The sequence below is a fragment of the Nanorana parkeri genome, unplaced genomic scaffold (assembly GCF_000935625.1).
Source record: "Nanorana parkeri isolate BGI_ZX_2015 unplaced genomic scaffold, ASM93562v1 scaffold508, whole genome shotgun sequence".
Classification (NCBI taxonomy): domain Eukaryota; kingdom Metazoa; phylum Chordata; class Amphibia; order Anura; family Dicroglossidae; genus Nanorana; species Nanorana parkeri.
This window is the reverse complement of record NW_017306776.1, coordinates 347,983-359,340: the sequence shown is the minus strand read 5'-3', so window position 1 is coordinate 359,340 and position 11,358 is coordinate 347,983. Positions and strand designations below refer to the sequence as shown.

The window sequence follows — 11,358 nt, the reverse complement described above, 5'->3', positions numbered from 1 at the left end:
ACACAAGAGATGAAATGTTACTAGTAAAATAATCGTGTTACTTTGTTAATCTTTTATTACATCTAGTTTTATTTGCATCGGAGCTACGCATAAACCATGACTCATTCCGAAATTCAATGGTGGCAACTGTGGTGTCGAAAACCATCTTCACCCCCAATCCAGGTAATCAGTGATAGAGTGTCCCTTAAAATCGCAATAATTTCATGTAAACTTGTGCTAAGCCCCTGTATTTTGTTCTAGAGGATCTCTGCTTTTAGAAACAAAATACTGTTTTGGGTTTTTTTGGAAGGGGGTGTTCAGTGGTTCTGTATTCTTCAGGCCTAAAATGTGCATTTTCACATGTGTACAAAAAATAAGAGAAAAAGAAGAAAAAAAGAAGTGGCCCGCAAAAGGGTAAAACTACATGCCCATCAAAGGCTACCTTGCCACCTTCGTATTAATAGTATTGTCACCCTATTGCAGGAAGTGGGAAAATAACTGATCTGGTGGCAGGATCAAAAGGTATTAAAACAATATTACAAAGGAGGACTCAGAGAAGCACAAAAAAGCTGTTAACGTTAATGATAGGCTGCATCATATATGACATGTTTTTGTTGTTGCCCATAGTTACACTTTAACATGACACTAGGTCCACCTTGGTGCTCTGTTCACACCAGTGCAGTCCGTTCCGATGCAGTCAGAAAAAATATACTGCTTGCCCTATTTTAGCTACACGGGATCGCAATGGAGCACATTAAAAACGCATGCAAACGCACAGGAATGCACCTGAAATCCCATTTTAAAGGAGAACTAGGAGGTGAGTGCTTTTCACTCACCTCATAGTTCTAGCCGACCTGTGACAATGAGACTGTCACAGGTCGGCTCAGTAGATCGGGAGGTGAGCGAACACATACCGGTGTTTGCTCACCTCTCGATCCTGTCACAGCTCTCTGCCGTGACAGGGGAGGGGCTGGATTCCCCCCTCCCCGCTCCGATCCGCCAGCGCTGACTGGCGGATCGGACGGGGGAGGGGGCGGGTACAGCTGGCTCTGCCTCTAGATAGGCAGAGCCAGCTGTCAGTCACGCAGCTGGGCGGATCCCGGCACAATTGTCGGGATCTGCTTCAGCTGCGGCATCTCAGTATACCGCGAGCCACAGCTCGCCATATACCGAGCATAGGGTGACGGGAGGACGCTAGTTTGTGTCCTCCCGTTACCCTAAGGAGAACTATGGGTGAAAAGCCTTAACCCCATAGTTCTCCTTTAAGCAAAAAAAGACCAAAACAAAAAAAGACGCATCAATCGCAATAAAACGCATCGTAGTGCAGCTATGCAGGCGCACACAGTTCTGGTGTGAACTAGCCCTAATGGGTGGGGGGGGGGGGGGCATGGTTTACAGATTTTCAACAACTCAGTGCAGGTTAATAAACTTTATGTATTTATTTATTTTAACTAGATATACCACAAGCACAGGACTTATTGAACCATGCGAGAGAATGTGCTGAGAATGAAGCCTTTGTGGAAGCCAGCGAAGAAACGGCAACAGAGTTAGTGAATTGTAAGTAGACAAGGCAATGCTCTAATGTAACTGCCTCATCAGACTTTATTTCTACAGCTGACCGTACACTTGGTGTTCTTTCTTGTTCTTGAAAAAGAAAAAAAACAATCCATTCCCCGATCTATGTTAAACAGCGTGGATGGCAAAATCTGTCCTGATGGGCTTTTGTATTCTGATGGTCGGTACGAGCAAATGTCAGAATACCCAAACAGCTGATTGGTTACTGTTCGGCTGACCGGGCCACACACAGCTCAAGTTTCGGCCAAGTCCTGTTGATTTCAAGCATGGTGTATGGCCAACAAAAGGCAGTCTAGTTCACTCACTACAGATACTTTACCTTTCATAGAGGCACCTTGATAGCTGTAGGTATTTTGACATTGCTAAAAAAAGAAACCAAGAAATCTGGTCTTCACAACACTGCTGATATGCCAATAACACGATCCTCCTGTCTGTGCTCACCTTGCTCAAAGATCATTGGTAGTCTGAGGGGAAGGAGATGACAGCTACAATATTGACAGCTATGAAATGCTCGAGATTTCTTCCTGTGTATATGATGGTTGGATGCACAGACACCCATAAACAACTGCTTTTATTTCACACCATGGGCTGAAATGAAACATTTGAAGTTCCCCAGATCCCTTCTTCCACATGGGACCCCTTATCCTAGGTTTACCTTATTTTGGTCTGAGGAGTCCTCCTTTTCCAGTGGTTACATTTCTGGTAAATGTCTCCTTATGACAGGTGAATGAATGGTTTTCTTGTTGCCTGGGGTTGCTCTTTAATTTGAAGAAATTAAAAACTTAACAGAACCTTCTTCTTTTGTAGTGGAAACAATCAAAGATGTATACACAGTGCAGCAAATAATGGATGCCGCTTCTCATGCTGCAGATAAAAGGAATCCTCTGTATGGTATTGTGTTTGCGTTTATCTCCTTGCTGAATGTCGATGACAGCGTTAAGAAAATTGTTCGAGCTAGATGGTGAGTGTATGGCTTCATTTTGTACTCTGACTTCTAAATTATTATTAAACAATGACGCTTGCATTTGGAGCAATGTTATATAGAACTGAAAGTCCTTCTTGGTGACTGTTTATTGGAATAGATGGTCTAAGCCAGCCAGGGTGTCAATTTAAAAGCATTAGACAACCAGCATGCCAGTGAAAAATACAGCATGCCATACACCTCAGATCAGATAGAATTCTTGCACCTTTAGACCCCAGATCATAACCAATTCCTGCACCTTCACACCTCAGATTACCCCAATTCCGTCACCTTCACCCCTCAGATCACCCCAATTCCTGCACCTTCACACCTCAGATCAGACCCAATTCCTGCACCTTCACACTTCAGATCATCCCCAAGCCCTGCACCTTCACACCTCAGATTACCCCAATTCCTGCACCTTCACACCTCAGATCACCCCAATTCCTGCACCTTCACCCCTCAGATCACCCCAATTCCTGCACCTTCACCCCTCAGATCACCCCAATTCCTGCACCTTCACCCCTCAGATCACCCCAATTCCTGCACCTTCACCCCTCAGATCACCCCAATTCCTGCACCTTCACCCCTCAGATCACCCCAATTCCTGCACCTTCACCCCTCAGATCACCCCAATTCCTGCACCTTCACCCCTCAGATCACCCCAATTCCTGCACCTTCACCCCTCAGATCACCCCAATTCCTGCACCTTCACCCCTCAGATCACCCCAATTCCTGCACCTTCACCCCTCAGATCACCCCAATTCCTGCACCTTCACCCCTCAGATCACCCCAATTCCTGCACCTTCACCCCTCAGATCACCCCAATTCCTGCACCTTCACCCCTCAGATCACCCCAATTCCTGCACCTTCACCCCTCAGATCACCCCAATTCCTGCACCTTCACCCCTCAGATCACCCCAATTCCTGCACCTTCACCCCTCAGATCACCCCAATTCCTGCACCTTCACCCCTCAGATCACCCCAATTCCTGCACCTTCACCCCTCAGATCACCCCAATTCCTGCACCTTCACCCCTCAGATCACCCCAATTCCTGCACCTTCACCCCTCAGATCACCCCAATTCCTGCACCTTCACCCCTCAGATCACCCCAATTCCTGCACCTTCACCCCTCAGATCACCCCAATTCCTGCACCTTCACCCCTCAGATCACCCCAATTCCTGCACCTTCACCCCTCAGATCACCCCAATTCCTGCACCTTCACCCCTCAGATCACCCCAATTCCTGCACCTTCACCCCTCAGATCACCCCAATTCCTGCACCTTCACCCCTCAGATCACCCCAATTCCTGCACCTTCACCCCTCAGATCACCCCAATTCCTGCACCTTCACCCCTCAGATCACCCCAATTCCTGCACCTTCACCCCTCAGATCACCCCAATTCCTGCACCTTCACCCCTCAGATCAGACCCAATTCCTGCACCTTCATAACCTCAGATCAGCACCCATTTCCTGTATCTTCACATCTCAGATCAGACCCAATTCCTGCCCCTTCACCCCTCAGATCACCCCAATTCCATGCACCTTCCCCCCTCAGATCACCCCAATTCCATGCACCTTCCCCCCTCAGATCACCCCAATTCCATGCACCTTCCCCCCTCAGATCACCCCAATTCCATGCACCTTCCCCCCTCAGATCACCCCAATTCCATGCACCTTCCCCCCTCAGATCACCCCAATTCCATGCACCTTCCCCCCTCAGATCACCCCAATTCCATGCACCTTCCCCCCTCAGATCACCCCAATTCCATGCACCTTCCCCCCTCAGATCACCCCAATTCCATGCACCTTCCCCCCTCAGATCACCCCAATTCCATGCACCTTCCCCCCTCAGATCACCCCAATTCCATGCACCTTCCCCCCTCAGATCACCCCAATTCCATGCACCTTCCCCCCTCAGATCACCCCAATTCCATGCACCTTCCCCCCTCAGATCACCCCAATTCCATGCACCTTCCCCCCTCAGATCACCCCAATTCCATGCACCTTCCCCCCTCAGATCACCCCAATTCCATGCACCTTCCCCCCTCAGATCACCCCAATTCCATGCACCTTCCCCCCTCAGATCACCCCAATTCCATGCACCTTCACCCCTCAGATCAGCCTCAAAACCTGCACCATCAGAAATGCAGGGGTTGTACATTCATACTTACCACAGCAACGTCCACAGCTGCAGGCAGGTCTATTCGAGTACTTGGAGAAGGGCCACCACCAGAACTTCAGTGATGTCACACAGGCCTTTCTAAAATGTCATAGAGGTGGCAGGCGTGAGTTGAGACATTCGAGGGTATATGGCAGGGAAAAACCGGGAGAGGGATATCACAGAGAGATGTTAGATGGAGATGTGATGTCAAGAAATTGGCCTGGTGTGTTGCGACTGAACCGTTAGGGGTAGCGTCTTATAGACTTGTCTCCGTGACAGAGAGAAAGGTAGAGGGTGGCAGGTGTGTTGGGTGGACCATGGGGGACCTTCCTAGCTAGGCAATGTTCCAACCAGTAGGGGGTGGGGGTATTGGGGTGAGAGCAAGGGAAACAAAGGAAAAAAAGGGGAAGGGGTAAGAAGGTGGGGGAATGGGGAAGTATGATAAGGGTAGGGAAGGGGGAGGTATGAAAAGAGTGGGGAAAAGTGAGGAGGAGGGGTAGTAGGGGGTGAGGGGGGATGTAGAGCGAATGGATGGTAGGGCATTAGCAATGGAGTTCAGCTTTAGGTCTTCTGCATACAGTAGTAAAAATACCTCTGATTTTACATTTTTGATAGCGTGCAATATCTCAGAATGCTTCCTTTTAGTGATAAACGTTATATTTTCCCTGTATACCAAAAAATATGTAATGACATAACTATTTTCTCAGCTCTCGTTGCCGTTACTTCATCAAGGATGAGTCAGAAGGATGTAACTATGCCTTCTGCAACGAGATGTCCCAGAACCCTAAATCTGCCCTCCTTAGTCTGGATCTGCAGATGGACATCAGCGATCACACCGGGACTCTGCCTTGTAACCTATCAGACAAGGTGGCCGAGGACACATTATCATGCACGGCAAGTATCTCCCCGCTTATTTTGCATTTCAAATGACGCCGCACAATACATCACCTCTAATTCCTTGCCAGGAAGAGTAATCGCTGCCGTTTCCTCACCGCACAAGTCATAATGATTTTTCATGGCGCATTTCCATGTGTTTGATTTAGGTAGATGGATTTTTCAATTTAACAGAAGACCAGAAGACATCGCTGAAATGGAATTTTGTGCTGGAGCGCTTCAAGATCTATGTGAAGGTGAGAAATCTCAAATAGACTTGTCATCTCCAGGATTCTAAACACCAGTCCTATTGCTACAAATCACTTAAAGGAAAACACCGCTTTAATAGAAAAGCAGGTGAATGGTTTAAAGGAAAACTCAGTTTTCATTAAAATTGTATGTGATTTAAATATGGTTTCTACGCACGCCGTTTTGTAATGTGATGCTATTAAAAAACTAGCTGTGCAAAAAAAAGGGGGAATCGCCCATGGCCAGTGCAGGTGACAGGCGGTTTAACCCCTAGTTTAAAACGATCGAATCAATCCCTCTGTCCCTGTTACTTTGACACTACAGCACCATGCAGTAAAATCGGCCGCACGGGAAGGCGTGGCACATCAATGCCTGCGTTCTGGTTGGGTCCGAAAAAATAGTGCCTGCAGCATTTTTTCCGACCGGACTGCAGGCATTGATGTGCCTTGCGTTCCCGTGCGGCCGATCGCACTGTGGCTGGAGGGCGTGGCTACAGTGCCATGGAGTTCAATGCACTGCCACGCCCCCTCCCGCCCCAAAACAAAGTGAGGCGGCTGGAATGCGATCCAGTGCGTTCTGACCAAAATCAGGCCAGAACGCACTGAGATTTGTCTGAACTAGCCCATAAGGCTAAATTCATGGAAATATAAAAGACACAAGTTAGTGCAGCTCTGTAATCATTAATACATCATATGCATTTTAAAAAAAATACAAGCATTGTAAATGTTCTGAATTTGAGTTGGTATCAGCCACTTGCACTCCGCTGTTTAGGCAGTGCAGCAGAGCTCAGGGGGGTAGAAGAAAGCAGCATAAGGTGTGCTGCAATGCAAGGAGCATATTGATGGAAGTGATAGAGATGAGCTCATCAGCATGCTGCCTCTTCTTTCACTGTCCAGTCACAGGGTAAGGGTAATAGTGCAGAGATAGGTGTGTGTGCTGTTATTTATTTGTATTCTCTCCCCGTCAAAGCAGATATGTTAGCTAAGTATCAGGCTGCAAGGCTCCCAATGAGCCCAACCTTTCTCCTGATAGCTGACATTCTTCCTGCCGCTGGAGGAAAAAAGTGTCAATTTCACATTTCACTAATCCTGACAGCACCTTTGTTATATGATAATTTAAATATGTCTGTTATCAACACTGAGCTTAAGCAGATGGTGGAATGGCCCTACAACCTGACACTGTTGTCCCAATAGGGAGAGAATGCAAGGAAATACAACAAATCAGGTAGTTCAATAGTAAACATTCTTATTGTTAAAGATGCCCAGTGGTAAATTGTTCTTTTTAAGGGGAAAAGAATGAGTGTGTTGGGTTGGTAGTTGATCATGGTACATTCAACATCTTTTCTGAAGTAGGACTCTTAAGCTACCAGTACATACAAATAAGTAAAAACAAAATGTTATTAGCATAAGATGTAAAATAAGAACAAAAAGATTACGGTAACTAATTATACTCAATATTCTGAAAATTTGTAGGCTTCATATACACTGCCTGGCCAAATTAAAAAAAAAAGTCACCACCTGGATTTAGCTAAGCAAATAGATAAGCATCATAGGGGTTGCTCCAGTTGGTCAAGTCTAGGTTCAGCAATGTTATGTGCCAAATAAATGTCAGCTGACAACCTGCATATATTGAATGACCAGGTTTTTCCATCAATGGATTTTTTTCTTCCCTTAACCCCTTCATGACCGAGGCCCTTTTTTCATTTTTTGCACCCACGTTATATTACACATTTTAGGCCTGAAAATGACTTAAAACCCCCCAACATTATATATTTTCTGAATGCCAAGACCCTATAGAATAAATGGTGGTAGTTGCAAATTTTTATGTTGCGCAATATTAGCGCAACTCCTTATTAAACCCCAACATTTAGTGAAAAATGTAATTTAATGCGCCAAAACACAACAAAATACTGGAGACGTGCGACCGTTTCTACTGTACGGTCGCACGTCTTCTGTCGAACCAGCATGTTCGAAAACCAGCCGGGAATCGTACGATTCTCGGCTGGTTAGAGCGGTGCTCGGAAGACAAATGACGAACGGGCCGGTGTGCGCACGCGCACAGTGCCCGTTCAGCATTGCGGTCATCGGAAGCCCGCCCCTCAGGGGGGCGGGCTTGCGATGATTGCAAGTACGATCTGCCTGTCCAAGATGGGCAGATCGTACGTTTTTTAAATTACTTTACAACCCTCGCAAGACCGATGTCTTGCGAGGGTTGTAAAGTGTATGGCCACCTTTATATTCCAAGATGACAATGCCAGGATTCATCGGGCTCAGAGTGTGAAAGAGTGGTTCAGGGAGCATGAGACATCATTGACACACATGGATTGGTCACCACAGAGTCCAGACCTGAACCCCATTGAGAATCTCTGGGATGTGCTGGTGTCAGGAAGCAAGGGTTTTTCTGGATTCTGCCTGGGATCCGGGATCGGGAGGTCTCAAAGTGATTCAGGAGGGAAGAAAGCTCCAGTCCTGGGTCCAGGCTTTAGCTGTGACCAGCACCCAATGATTGCACAGGTGTGCACAGCCATCAAGGAAAGGAATGCTGACAAGGGGAATTATCTCCTGCTGGGGAATAGGAACAGACCGTGTTCAGGGGTCGGGAGGACTCCCCCAGAAGTCAAAGTGGAGTCAGGTGATTTGTGTGCTGGAGGCACCGTGGAGACAGCCAGGGAGGCTGGGAGAACTGGTGAGGCTACGAGAGCCTGAGGGGCTGCCAGTACAAGTGTGGGACAGCACTACAGAGAGGGCTGGTGGGTCAGAATGATTAATGTTAAAAGTAGAAGCCAGGATGCTAAACTTGTGTTATGGTGCAAGCATTGCGTGGAGGTTATGCTGAACAACCCCTGCAAGAGTATCCAATGTGGATGTGTGAACTTTCCTTGAAATTAAAGTGGGCTACCGCTTAAACAGAAGGTATTGTGAGTGGACTGCATCCTTAAAGCATTTCCATTGAAGTCTATTGGGCCAGGAAGCGCGGGATCTGCCAAAAAAAAAAAACCTCACGTACGCTCAGATGTGAACATGGCCATAGAAATGGGTGCTACAAAACGCATAGTGTGAATGAGGCTTAGAGTATGTGACTTTTTTTTAGCCCAGGCAGTGTATATCACCTTAAACACCTCTGACCAACTGTGAGCACCCGTACCGGAACAAATGTGCAGGTCAGCGTGTAGCTGCATCCTCTCATAGTGAGGTACAGGCGTCTGCGCGCGATTACACGCAGCACCTGTCCCTCCCAGGAGCAGGTCTCTGCATGGGCGTGCAGGCCGTACTGATGTGCACGCCCATGTGAATGAGCCATAAGCAATGGTTTAATGCTTCTGTTCTTACTGGTCTTTGATAAACATCCAAAATAGAAGCAAATGGGTCCAAAATTCCCCACACAGGTATCACAAGGTGTCGTTTTAGCTGTATATGAAGACTAGGACCACTTCAGTACCTCTAATACGCACACATAAGTAGACCTCCCATGCCTGACATCTACACAGCTTATTGAACTTTTCTTTCTTTTTTACAGGTTTCTTTTTCACCGAAAGCTAAAAACAATCTGCGTGTGAACATTCTGTCGTGTAAGGTAGCGGATCCTACCGAGGCAGTGAAGTACATGCTCTCCGGAGGCAATCATTGAAGTTACTTCACATGTGTGTAGAGCTCACAGAAGTGGCAGAACTGATCCGCTTACATGGTTCAGTAAGATATACATTAGAAACTACAGTGCATAGCTGAAAAGTGTTTTCAAAGTTTGTTTCTTCAACCTGCGTTTATTATAATGCCGTCTTATATCCGAGTTTACATAATACAGTAAAGTTCAGTCAGTCTTCAGTAAAAGCAATACAACATAACTGGTAAATGTATTTCTGTGATCAAGATGTAGTTTGCTGTAACATGGGCTAGAAGTAAAATGTTGCAAGCTTCATTCTGCATTCTACTCTCCTTTCATCCTTCTGTTGATCAGTATCATTGAGTGGTTGTGTTGTGCCACCTTGTGGTCATGTGCTTGAACTACAGACTATTACAAGTAACAGAAATCAATGGGCTGCCATTGCTGACCTCTATCTACCCTTTAGGCAGGGCCGGTGCTAGGATTCTTGTCTACACAGGCAAGGTGCATTTTTGCGCCCACCCTTCCCGACTCCCTGTTTCCGGATCTGCTTCAGCTGCGGCGTCTCAGTATACCGCAAGCTACAGCTCGCGGTATACTGAGCCTAGGGTGACGGGAGGACACTAGTTTGTGTTCCCCCGTTACCCTAAGGAGAACTATGGGTAAAAGCCTTAACCCCATAGTTCTCCTTTAACGAATTCTGTTTTGCTGATACTCGCTCCATGGCTCCGAGCGCCAACAATCATCCCACATGCAAAGGCTGTTGTTTCCCCGTAACTTCAGAAACAAATGACTTCTACTGTCGTGGTAAACAACCTGCTTCCCTATTTATAATGGTCTGGCCCTCTAGCAACTTCAGCGCGAAATTATAGCTAATTTGCCTACAAACGTCAGGTGGTCATAATAATCTGGCCACTCAGTGTATATTCGTTGGTAATATTTTTTATGCAATCCATATATAATCTCATAACAGAAATAAAGGAACTTTTTCCCACTTTGATCAGTCTTAGTTGGAAAAAAAGCGTTACCGTAGATAGCATGTATAGATTTTATTTTATAATTTGCTTTAACATTACCCTAAAATTATGATTTGGGTACAAAAGATTGCAAAGTTATTTACCAATGAAAAAAGTTTTTTTTTTTTAAAGGAGTTTTAAAACTTTAAAAATAATGGTTAGAAAAATAAACAAGAAAAAAATAACAGTTTTGGGGAAAAAGAGATGAAGGAATTAATTAGGGCTGATTAGGGTAAACTAAGGGTTAAAATGGGAACATCTATATATATATTTTATTTAACTTGTCAGGTTGCTTTAGATCAGTGGTTCTCAACCTGTGTAACCTCAGGACCCACATTTGTCCTTGGTCATTAAGTCGTGCCCCAAGTCATATCGCACGGCATTGCGGTACCACGCATTCCAGTGCGGGCGATTGAATTGTGGATGGGAGGTGCATTTGGGGTGCCATTGGAATGAATGGCAATGCAAAACGCCGCCCACACCAGAAGGTAGGTGCGATTTGGCTTGGAACTGTGCAATTAACGCAGTGTACTAGTGTGAATGGGCCCTCAAAAACACTGACAGACACAATCCTCAGCCTGGGGTCCAGTGTGGGCTGCTGTGCTGTGACAGAGCTCCATCCATATGTGCATTGCTTGTACAGCTCCCTTCTGTGCCCTGTAGAGGTTCCGGGAGCCAGAACGTGACGTCACTCCGGTCCAGGACACGTGAGGGAGCTGTAAGCAATGCACGTATGTATGGATGGAGCTCCCTCACGGCCATACCCCCAGCCCACCCCACCTCAAGCTGACACTCGGCACCAGTTGAGAACCAAGTCTTTAGATGACATCATATGCAGATGGAAGCTCATCCCCTCGTTCTGCATATACAACATTGCCTCATTTCTCTATCCTGCATCCGAACAGTATTTAGAAACACTGAGTTTACAGAAGGTCCATT

The 11,358-nt window shown here is 46.3% G+C and overlaps 1 protein-coding gene across 1 annotated transcript in view; it reads left to right on the top strand.

Moving 5' to 3' along the window:
- MEIOB (meiosis specific with OB domains) overlaps positions 1-9,430 on the top strand; it is a 20,225-nt gene extending 10,795 nt beyond the window's left edge. Inside the window, exons 8-13 of the mRNA XM_018561209.1 lie at positions 67-162; positions 1,435-1,536; positions 2,362-2,515; positions 5,389-5,575; positions 5,725-5,811; positions 9,320-9,430. Coding sequence (XP_018416711.1) covers positions 67-162; positions 1,435-1,536; positions 2,362-2,515; positions 5,389-5,575; positions 5,725-5,811; positions 9,320-9,430 — 737 coding nt within the window. The remainder of the gene's footprint in view (positions 1-66; positions 163-1,434; positions 1,537-2,361; positions 2,516-5,388; positions 5,576-5,724; positions 5,812-9,319) is intronic.
- Positions 9,431-11,358: the final 1,928 nt, after the last annotated feature.